The sequence below is a fragment of the Haemaphysalis longicornis genome, unplaced genomic scaffold (assembly GCF_048455015.1).
Source record: "Haemaphysalis longicornis isolate Haplotype H1 unplaced genomic scaffold, Haemaphysalis longicornis Haplotype H1 scaffold_7, whole genome shotgun sequence".
NCBI classification, from domain to species: Eukaryota; Metazoa; Arthropoda; class Arachnida; order Ixodida; family Ixodidae; genus Haemaphysalis; species Haemaphysalis longicornis.
The window spans coordinates 35303090-35314796 of NW_027526422.1; the positions used below are offsets into that span (position 1 = coordinate 35303090).

An 11707-nucleotide genomic window follows, 5' to 3' on the forward strand; every position below is an offset into this window, starting at 1 on the left:
CAATGCCCTATAAGCAGCGCGTATTAATCCGGCAATGTCATGTGAACAGAGGAATAGGCTGGTGTCGTCCGCATAAATTATATATTTTACTGCCTTGTTTGTGTTGCAAATATCATTAACGCAAACGTTAAAAAGAATGGTCCTAGAAGGCTGCCCTGAGGGAACACAATTTCTAATCTATAAAATATTATAGGCATAGTGGTTTAAAGGAGTCATGAAGAGAAAACACAAGTTTAGTTCATTCAAAAAGATTGCCTTGTTAGAATCATACTGACACCACTTTTAACGTAAACTTCGCTCAAATAAGCTGAAAAAAAGGAATAGCCATGCTACCCACTTGCTCGTTTCTCGCAACAGAACCTATGATGTCATACCAGCCAGCTCTGCGATTGGCGGAGGGCCGCAAAAGCAAACGCAAATGAGGCAGAACTTATAAGCTTGCTGAACGAGCTATTTGCGCTTAAACTTCGGACACATTCCTTTTAAAGCTGTAAGAATGGTGGGACAAACAGTGGAAGGTACGGAATCGCACGTAAACATATAAGTCCCGATGCGCCCTGCTGTTGGCACTGCGCGCACTATGCTTGGTTTAGCTGCACAGGATTGCCGGGCTTTGGGGTTATCTCAGGCGACACTGGCCGATTGACGCAAGCAACGGTGTCTTACGTGACCATATTTTTCGAGCGGGCACTACGTTTCACAAAACCATTATTTTCTCCCTGAACAAAAACAAGCCAGGTACAAATACGGTCAAAATAATCCAAAGGCAGAAAACGGCTTGCCACGGTATGCTGGCGCCTTCTAAGTTCACTAACGGTAAACAAGGCTTCCCAATCGGCTGCAGAGCTAGGGTCCACCCTAGCAGAGCGGTCGGTTCCTGTGATGTCATTGTAGACCACGAAAACGCACGATTTAGCGGGAAAATAAAACTTTTAACTTACATTAATTAATTTTTTAGTGAATAAAGCACCGTTTGCATTCGGACAAGCGCTCGGGGCACTATAAAACACGAAATCGTTCGAAACTTGTATTTTGTCTTCATGGCTCCTTTAAGCGACGCATTGGGAGTGGGAACTGAGGTATAATGTGATAAGCTTGAGGGCGCGTCCACGTACACCGTAGTGCTCCAGTTTTGAAAAGAGGATCTTATGAGGTGATTCTTCATTAAAGCGGGGATGATTTGCTTTATGTGTGCTGCAATGGACAACGTAACACTTCCAACGAAGCCAGATTTCTAATAAAATGATTCTGTATAACGAGAGCTCACTAAATGTAAGCTGCATGCATTCGGGTGTTGCGTAGTCTGTATAGTCCCTGTCGCGTTGAATTGGAGCTCGTGTATGGTGGCATCAAATGAAGTAATTCCGACGCTTGCTATAATTGTAGAGGCAGTGGTATTCTCTTCGCATTTTTTAAGCCTACAGGCGCCTGATACGTAGCTTCAGAAAAAAATCGCGTGAATATATTTTGACGCTAACGGGGGGCGACGCTTGCAACGTAGTGCAATAGAATCTCGATAAGCGAAAATCGCTTTAGTGGAACTGCCGCTTAAACGGAAAAGTAGCGTGTTGGTTGGTTGGTTTTGTATTCAGATAACGTAAAAATACTTTCAGTAATCGGAACTAAAATTTCCGCGTCATCGCGTAAACGGAACCGCAAATGGAACTTCTTGTCAAGCCCATTGCCATGAGCATCAGCCATTGAAGATCCTGATCCTCGCGATGCAGTTGTAAGGTCTTAAACAAATTCATGTATTTTTAGAGCACGGTGACTGTTTCCAAATAAACTTTATGAATGCTGGGCCTAAGCCTCTTGTAGCTAGTTTTATTGCTTTCTGAAAAACTGTCAGCTACATTAATCTTCTAGTGCTTATTGTTCAATAAAATCGTATTAAGAGTGTGTACACACATGAATTTGCACTTTTACCCGCCGCGGTGGGTCAGTGGCTAAGGCGTTGCGCTGCTGAGCACGAAGTCGCGGGTTCGATTCCCGGCCGCGGCGGCCGCTTTTCTGATGGAGGCGAAAAGCAATAACGCCCGTGTGTACGACATTTCGGCGCACGTTAAAGATCTCCAGGAGGTCAAAATTAATCCAGAGCCCTCCACTACGGCGCGCCTCATCGCCTGCCTTGCGTCGGTGCGTTAAATCAATCAATCAATCAATCAATCAATCAATCAATCAATCAATCAATCAATCAATCAATCAATCAATCAATCAATCAATCAATCAATCAATCAATCAATCAATCAATCAATCAATCAATCAATCAATCAATCAATCAAGTTTGCACTTTTGCCCATCCCTCGCAGTAAACGGAACTTCTGCTAAATAAAACTAATATTTTCGGTACCTTGAAGTTCAGTCAGTCTACTGTATTGGGGTATCTGAGATTCGATGCTCCTCAACTTTTAACGAACAGCGCAACCAGTCCTTCTCGCAAAATATTCCTGTAAAATTATCGCTTGCTATGATAAGTGCTCAGGCAGGTTTTTAATTGGATTAAACACCGCAAAGACAATTTATTAATGGCATTTAAACAGAACATGTTACCTTCGTCGGCTCTGCCGGGGTAGTGTTCGCATCCTCACCCTGGAAGAAGACAATATTTGCTATTAAGCCCAGTGAAAAGCAAGTTTGAAACCGAAGTGAACGAATATATGCCAACAGAAGCGTACCCATGCCGTGTCCGACCGAAGCTTATCCAGGCTCACGATATTGTCGCTGGTAAATTCTGTCAGCTCCCGTAGTGTTCGGTAGTTGCAAAGCTTTAAAAAAACGAACAAACAGTTCTTTGGTACATCATGCAATGTACGCAATTCAGCTTTCCTGACTGTGGGTAACTTCGAGAACGTTTGCAGTGTAGAGCCCTCTACTCGGGCCATTATTTTGGACAGTTGTTTGCCATACAGTTCCGGCGGCCAAACCATTGGTAAACATTAGCCGTCTCGACACATCGACATAGGTATTAGGCAAGGCTTCTTAAATCCGAATACGGTACTACCTTAGGTATATGTCCACAATATCTAAGCATAACTTTTTACACTGTGAGAGCAGGTTTAATGAGAGTTTGAAGCATCCTATTACAATGTGAATGCCGTAATATCCTTCCATGTAACTTCCAAACACCTCTAGATCAAGTTGGCTGTGGTTGCAAAGCGCTGCCAGCATGGCGGCGACGTTCTAACGTGACTGGGCGTGAGACTAGAACCGAATGTGCTCACTAAGTGAGCCTGCTTGCCCTCCACGACATTTGTTCGGGTACTGCTTTGGTCCCGTTATTACAATTATTGCCGCTACCAGAATGCCCTAGAGCCCGGCTGTGGTCTGTGCTGGGTGTGTCGGTTTTTTTTATTGTTTTTATTATTATTATTTTTATTTAGTACACCAGAAATACTCTCCTCTTTCCTACCGTCCCTCTTCTCTACTTTTGTTCTGTCCCCCTTCTCGCTTCCGTTCGGCTGGTTGAGGTGCCGGCGTAACGCCAGACAGTTATCGGCCCCTATCTCCCCTTCCCTCATCCCCAACAATCACTTCCTCCTCCTTCCTCCTTTGGTCCCAGTTGAGTGCGCTATGTACAATGTACCCGCCGCAGGCTTAAAGCACAGGTTTTCGAGCAAACTGATCGTTCAATGCACGGAGTGATATAACTCGCGGATGCGTGGCAACTATATTTCGGGGCTATTGGCCGTATTACAGAAAATATTAGCTAAATCCGCTAACACATCCCACAATCCGGCAAGTTTGGGGCTATATCGCTTGGTGAGTGCTTTTCCGCGGCTGTACGACAACGGTTAGCGGATTAAGCATTGGCTTGCGTTTATATGATACCTTGCTTCCCCGTATGGCAAGCACTTTAGAATTTCGTCTTTGTAATGCAAGCTATAGGTATACATATATGTGCAGTTTACGTGTGGGTACGTAGCGTGTAGTTACCTAGTTGATGTTGCAGTTGTTAGTCAACGTGCATAGATTTATGCCAAGGACAATACAGGGTTATCTATGCGACCGTGGTCTTGCTCTGAAGCAATTGGCGCAGGGGCCAAATTGCGAGTTCTGTCCGTTTTAAAAATGGGCATTTCGCGTCCGTTTAAATAGTGACGTATGTTGCACTTGCGATACCGTTGACCAATGACATGCACAAAAACCGACGCTCCATCTTGATTGTCCTGCGTCGCATTCGGGTCGTCTATTTTCAGCCAACCAGGGCTCGCTATGAATGGATAATTTGAAACGGACATGAAATGGACAGAGTACTGAGCTCTCTTTGCTGCGCGGTTCGGTCAATAATCCGTTGGGCGACACATGCCATGCGCATGCGCGAGCGCACCTCGGCCAGGGCGAACTCGTAGTCGTGCACGTCGGTGGTGACGGTGGGGGCCATCTCCAGCGCGCCCATGAGCGCCATGGCGCGCCGTATGTAGGAGGCGTGCGCCCTGAGCAGCGCCCGGTGCTCGTCCGAGTCGCGCAGCAGCACGAAGCTGGAGTGCAGCAGCGGCTCGGGAACGTCCACCACGAGCAGGTTGGCACGCGGCTCGCGCGGGTCCGGCTCGACGCTCAGCGACACGAAGAAGGGCAGGCCGTAATCGACGCTGAGCCGCTGCACCACGGAGCGGGCGCGCGGGAGGCGCTCGCCCAGCTCGTACGGCCACTCGCTCAGCGACAGGGCGCGCATGACGCGCGTCAGGGGCGCCAGGCCGTCGTCCTGCCGGACGCCTGCGTCCGGGAAGAAGAGGAGGAGGTGGGCTTTGGTCTCTCGCCAACGCGTCTCGAGTTTTGCTGTCGTCGGGATGCTGTTAGGAGACCACTGTGATCGTTCATTCATTCATTCATACATTCATGCGTACATACATACAAACATGATTCATTGTAAGGGTTTAACGCACAGACGCAACGCAGACGATGAGGCGCGCTGTAGTGGAGGGCTGCGGATTAATTTTGACCACCTTGGGATCTTTAACGTGCGCCGAAATCTCGTACACACGGGCGTTTTTGCTTTGCTTTGAAGCCCTGAGGCGCAACGTCGAAGAAAACACGCGTGTGATCAACGAATTGGTCAAACAAAACTCAAGCATGACGCAGGAAATAATGCATATCAGACAACAACAAGCAATTCAACATAAAGAAACCCTTCTAATCAAACATAATGTGGCCAAATTAAATACTATCAGGCGGAATTCCAACGAACAGTGTTACAACTTTTTCGACAGATTCAGGAGCAGATCCAGGACACCCACAAGACGCAGCAGCAAGTTCATGAAACAAACAAGAGCATACTGAACGAAATGAAAGACCTCGACAAAAGGGTGACGGCTATAGAGGAAAAGGACAAAGGTCGCAAGAAAGCCAAGAATTATCCTGGGAGGGAAACTCCAATGGAGGAAATCTTCGAATATATATGACGAGTAGCCCCTCATGTACCGCAAAGCCCCCATTGCGAACATTTCCCAAACTCAAAATTTGGCAATGAAACTGCAGAGTGACTAGACCCGAAAAACAAAATTTGCTACAATTCAGCTCAATTAAGAGGCTGACGCCCACCGGAAGCACTGGAACCGGAGTTGAAGCTTCATGGCATCACTACGCCAAAGGTCGACACTCTACGAGTATTAGGCCTCACTCTACAAAAGGACGGAGCAGGAGCTGCTACACTCCAGAAACTCCAAAGCACCATCACCCTGGTAACCCACCTGGCCGAGAGGGTTGCGAGCAAGAAGCACGGGCTCAAGGAAGAAGATGCAATACGATTAATACAAGCATTAATTATAAGCAGGACTGCCTACTGTACCCTGTATGCAGGGCTAAAAACGCCGAAAAAGGGAAACTCAACAAATTGGCACTGGGTCTACCTGCGAACACTTTGGCGGAGAAGCTACTCCAACTAGGGGTACATAACACGCGAGGAGAACTCGTGGAGCCAAATTGAACGCCTGAAACTAACAGAAACCGGTCGCGCTTCCTTACGCCTTTTAGGATATGCGCCGAAGCGGGATTTTCAAGCCCCAAAAGGGTGCATCCCAATCAGCGTTGCCAATATTCCGCTCAACATACACCTTCTTTATCACAAAGAAAGGAGAAATGCCAAGGTGTAAAGCCACAGAAAAAAAGCCTATGGTAATAATAGCGGAACGAGGTACGTCGACGCCGCGGAATATTCAAGCGCCAACCGTGCAGCACACGTGATAATCATGACCAACATTCATAGGTCGGCAGCTCACTCACGAGTGCACTCACACGCCCCCCACTCCCCACTCATGAGTGAGTGGTGAGTTTTGGACTGGCGAGTGTGAGTGCGAGCCCCACGCGCCGTGAGCCCAGCTCACCATTCACGAGTGCGAGCGCCACTCGTGGCGAGCCCCGCTCACCACTCGCGAAATAACTCGCTCCACTCGCGCCGTTTGCGACGGGAACGCCACTATTGCGCTTGTACTCGCCGTAGCCGCTTGCTGTGATGGTTGTTAATGGCGGGATTGCTTTTGCTTCGGAAATATGTCGTCACTGAGTTCCTGCTCTGGAGCACTCTAGAAATTACATCTTTGGTGGCGTGTTGATTTACGAATATGATTTGGATGGTCATCTGACGCCGTAATTCACTAATACTGTTAGGTTTCATGACTCATGGAGGGTCTGCTGTACACACTCGCGTGCGAGAGGAGGCGACGAGTGGCGAGTGCGAGCGCGAGTGCGTGCGAGTGGTGACGACGAGCGGTGAGCTGAGCGCAAGTGAGTGCGAGTGGTCACAGCGAGTGGTCAGCGTGAGCGCGAGTGGGTGCGAGTGGTGAGCGCGACTGGTAAACGGGAGAGTGAGTGAGTGCATGAGAAAAAATATATTTTTCTGTGTGAGTGTGAGTGAGTGGTGCCCAGTTTTGCCGAGGTATGCCAACATCAAAGGAAATGAGCTAAGCTTGGCAACTATCGCGACTGAAAACATTGACTCCACTAATGAGGCAGCGATTGCTTTTGCAACTACGTTCACGAAAAGTCAAGCTCGTATGATTATAATTACGGACTCCCAAGAAGCCTGCACGAATTTTAAAAAAGGCCGTATATCCACAGCGACGCTTAATATACTCCTGAAGCTAAAGGATCAAAAAGAAGACACCAGGGCACGAGTTTCTAGAGGGTGATATGGTGGCTGATGCCGCTTCCCGAGGTTACTCCCACCGGGCAACCACCATTGCCCTCACCACCATCACAGAAGCTCAAGCCACTCCCCCTTCGCAGTTCCCACCTATCCCACGACGCACGAGGGACATATTGGATTATTACAGACTGGGCAGACGGAAATATCCACCTCCTCATCCACAACTCACCAAAGAAGAAGCGACGCAGTTAAGAAGACTCCAGATTATCTCTTTCCCGCACGCAGTCTGTACAGTTACGACCGCAAATTCTGCGGCACCCCCAACGCTCCCTACCGCATGGTGTGGAAGGGCAAGGGTGTGAAGGAACTGCCGGAGGTCCTGACGCCATCGACGGAGCAGTGGGAGGCCCTGCTGTCCAGTGAGGTCCTGGAAGACCAGCGCGACCTTGTGATCCGGGCCAGACAAGCAGCTGGGGGCCATGGCATCATGGACTAGGGACGCCACCCACCCTGTATGATCAACGCTACTACAATGAAGATCATCCACCGCTCAATTTTCCTTTTACAGGAATCAATAAACGTTTATTCATCCTCCTCCTCCTCGTCCGACTACATATGCACTAAGAATTGCAATTCGGTGCAATGTAGGAAACCTGGTCTTGTTTCACTATGATGTGAATGAGTACAAAGTGCGGGCGCGCGTCCACGGAAAAACTGGAGGTGGAGAGGCAAAAGCTAAAGGGGAGAGACACACACACAGAGAGAGAAACATTTAATGGGCAAGTGAGGTCAGCCAGGCTGGGCGACCGATTTGCTACACCAAATGAGGTGAAGGCGGGATGAAAAGACTCACTCACACATGAATACCCAAACACACGAAAAGCACACACACAGAAACACGAACGCATACTAAGGTTCTAAAAAAGCAGAAGGATAGCTCATAACGTGACTTTACAGAACTGCAAAAATGTATAAAGATGGTGGATGTACTGTTCATGCTACTTCCACCTTCGCACAACGCACCAGCCGTCAACATCATAACGCAGTTAAATGCCGATCAGCAACGACAGGATGCCCTTCGCTGAGTACAGCTGACAGGAACGACTGGTAGTGCACTCGCACGTGCTAGGAAGAAGACATTGCACGAAAGAATAACCTAGACGGCACTTACGCAGGTCGCGACAGCTGTCGATCAAGCGCATCGCTGTTATCTCGTCCCCGAACCGCTGGTCTACGTCCATTGGCCCCTTGCGAAGTGCAGCTGAAAACGCGCGCGGGAAAACAAAACTTTCAAACGACGTAAATGAAGAATTGCGACAGTAGTCGTATATTTCGAACACCCGCTTTAAACGGAAGAACAACGTTCGAGTAGTTGAATTCGTAAGACACCACAAACGATAGAACGTGATCAAACGGAACTACTGTTACAATAAAAACGATCTGAATAGCCTTTCGAGGCAGCTCTTAGCATTACGTTATGCACATTTCGGTTTACCACAAAGCATGTTCGCTGTATTACGTCGCGAAGTAGGGCCAGAAATCAGCGAGGTTAGGCTTGGCTTTCCGAAAGCAAACCATTACACTCGATACACTGCAAGCGCGCATTAAGCACGATGTAACACATTTCTGGTTAGGCGTCATTATCCAACTAGAACGTCAATTATGTCGAGCCAGACAAGACAAGAAAAAGGGTTGTGCTTATTGCAATCAGCCCTTATTTCGGGATTTGTGTACTGGCTACGGGCTAGTAATTAACAGGGTGAGTATATCCTATCGTTGGGGTTGAATATTACTGTCAAAAAATTCACGCACCTCCACGAAGTGAATCATGACGAGTGGGTGAAGCACTGGGGATCGTTCTTACCGTAAATCACCCGTGAGAGTTCTTATTGCAGCTTAAACGATTTCCAATCCAATACAATTCAATTCAATTTGTTCTAATCCAATCCAATCCATGTCAATCCAATCCAATCCAATCCGAATACAATTCTATCCATTCCTATCCAATGCTCTTCGCGCATGCGCAGCACGGCTCTCAGGAGCTCTCCCCCCCCCCCCCCCCCTATCTCTCTCTAACCTTTTGTAAACCATTTATTTTGTTCTTGTTAACCTTTTGTGAACCTATGTTTCGATTTACACGGGCTGTGCCGTGAGCACGGACACCGGACAAGCCTCGGCCTTAAGGTGCTTTGCCCCTAAAAGAAGCTTTTATGACGAACCAACGTTTACATCTGCTTCATTCCATGACCGCGGTGTATATGTGTGGGAGAGCACGCGCGCAGCAGCGCCTCACCGAAGATCCTCTGGCGCACTTCTTCGCGCACGTTGTCCTGGACGGAGTAGCAGCCCATGTCGTCGGGTATCTGGTAGCGGTTCGGCCAGAGGCTGCAGACGTACTCGTAGAAGTTTTTGCACGGGTTCTTGTTCAGATTCAGCGTATCCTTGAGCTCGATCGCTGAAAGGGCCACCAACCACCGGGTCACATATATGCGGTGAACAGTGCGCACTCTCGCTTGAAGCACACGATGGAGCATGCCCACACGAGTTACCGGAGGGAACTAATCACCCTTGGGTAAAAAACAAAGCATTCGACTTAACCACAGGAGATCCAAACGAGCCGTCTCAGCAAAGCATTCGAACTAACCACAGGAGATCCAAACGAGCCGTCTCAGCATGGGTACGAGTAGGAGTTCTTTTTTAAAATCTGTTGCCAAGAAGTGTCAGTTGACACGAAGCAGACAACCAGCTCGTGCTGAATGTTTAAAGCGAGCGACGAATCTGGCGCAGAAGATGATGATTAACGCAAAAATTAAGAAGGGCCAAGACGAAGCAAAGAAAACAGGTAGAAAAGTACGCCGTAGCGTCTGCAAATATATGAAGCCTTAAACGAAGAAGAGTCAGTGAAGAACATTGTGTCAATTCAGTTCAAATCGAGTGAATGTCTGAAGGGATCTTTTTGTTCTATTCGTACCTGCTGCGGTGCACACTGGCGTCTGGCAGTCGTAGTATTCGATGCCAACCTGTTTCAGCCGTTCAGCTGGAGCGTAGAAAAGTATGTTGTGTTAGAGTTGTGGGAACTCCGTAATCGCTTGCATACATGGCGTTATGTTTGTCGTACGGCACAAGTGATTGAAACAGGCATTACGAGGTAGGGTACTCAATTTGAATTGAATATTCAGTGTAAAACAAACTTTTATGCAACACGATCATTTTGAATGTAGAGCGTTACCATGAAATACCGGAAAGGCTAGCAAGCCAGCACTTCGTAGACGTGTAGTACAGCTAAATGGTGTAGAAACTTCTGCTTCCCACCCCTGCAGGAGTATACACGTACATGCATACATACATATTTTCTACGAGATTTGAAATCACGTTTGAATACTTTTTTATCCTTCATTCAAGGCCTGACGCACGGACAGCTGAGCTTGACAACCAGCAGTTAAGGCCATGCAGAAAAGCCAGCCAATGAGTACAAGTAAAGGGATAGACCATACTATTGTTAACGTTGGCTAGGTGTTCGCTTCGCGACGCAGGTCCTGCTACTTACTGCAAACTAATCAAATATTGTGCTATCCTGATCAACCAGTGCTAGTTTAGCTGCCCTTCAACCTTTTTGCAATACGGTGCAATATCCCGCCCTAACGTTTCGTTCAATCTCTTTTTCGCTTTTCGGGTACGCACTCTACTCCGTTTACCGGTTCGTTGCCAATGGTAAATGGTTTCCCATGGTTCCCTGTTCGAAGGTCCTGCCCAATTTCACATTTGTTCATATTTATCTTAATGTCTAAGCTTTGACAAGAGACACATGCTAAATTCTTGCTAGTGAAACAAGAAAATCCCGTTCACAAAGTTTCTGCTGCATGAATGGGGTCACGTGTTGAGTAAACGCGTGTAAACAGGACTTGTACGGTCTTAACTTGGGACTGAGAGAAAGGAAGCAGATTGCACAGCACTTTTCGTAACGTAGGAACAACACAATGGTTCGTGCCGCATTTGCCGTGCCGCCACGTAATATATTTGCCGCAAGCAACCACTGTGGCAATAGCACAAGTGCGAAAAACGCTAAGCATCACAGCTTCCGTTCTGGTCACTCGCACGCCGGATTTTCGGCCAGTTTGCCAATGCAGCGGCGAAGTGCAGGGGACCGTTCTTGATGCCATATTCAGCTCCGCTGCCCATCTCTCTGTTTGTTCCGTCACATACAATGATATCTGCTGCGCCATAAAATGTATCCTGCATTATTAGGGTGCACTCATATGTGTCGAACGGAGACCTTTGAAGATGGTGCACTTACTCTTGCTGTATTCGCGCGAGTAGTAGAAGGTGTAGGTGAGCGTCACACAGGTCATCAGCACCACTGAAGCGCACAGGACCAGCAGCCACTGCTCGAACATAGTTCGCCGCTCCCAGAATCCGCTGCAAGCGCCGCCGCGCGGTGGTTGCAGCCGATAATTAGCGCATGCGCACTTTTTACAAAGCGGAAAAATTGATGCTAGCAGTAAGGCATGCAGTCGGGTAACTTGTGCTGCGGTGCAGCGGTTAAGTAGCTAATGCAGCGTAGTTGTTTACAACAATTATAACTGCTCTTGATAACAAATACGTGTTTGTTACCAATATACTTACTCG

General features: G+C 47.8%; 1 protein-coding gene across 1 annotated transcript in view; it reads right to left on the reverse strand.

Annotated features, from left to right (window-relative positions):
- Positions 1 to 11499, reverse strand: part of LOC144147400 (neprilysin-1-like) — a 28245-nt gene extending 16746 nt beyond the window's left edge. The window contains exons 1-7 of the mRNA XM_077679525.1: positions 11376 to 11499; positions 10053 to 10118; positions 9375 to 9536; positions 8253 to 8342; positions 4328 to 4713; positions 2676 to 2765; positions 2551 to 2589 (exon numbers count right to left, since the gene is read on the reverse strand). Of these exons, the coding sequence (XP_077535651.1) occupies positions 2551 to 2589; positions 2676 to 2765; positions 4328 to 4713; positions 8253 to 8342; positions 9375 to 9536; positions 10053 to 10118; positions 11376 to 11475 (933 nt within the window). The 5' untranslated portion in view covers positions 11476 to 11499. The remainder of the gene's footprint in view (positions 1 to 2550; positions 2590 to 2675; positions 2766 to 4327; positions 4714 to 8252; positions 8343 to 9374; positions 9537 to 10052; positions 10119 to 11375) is intronic.
- Positions 11500 to 11707: the final 208 nt, after the last annotated feature.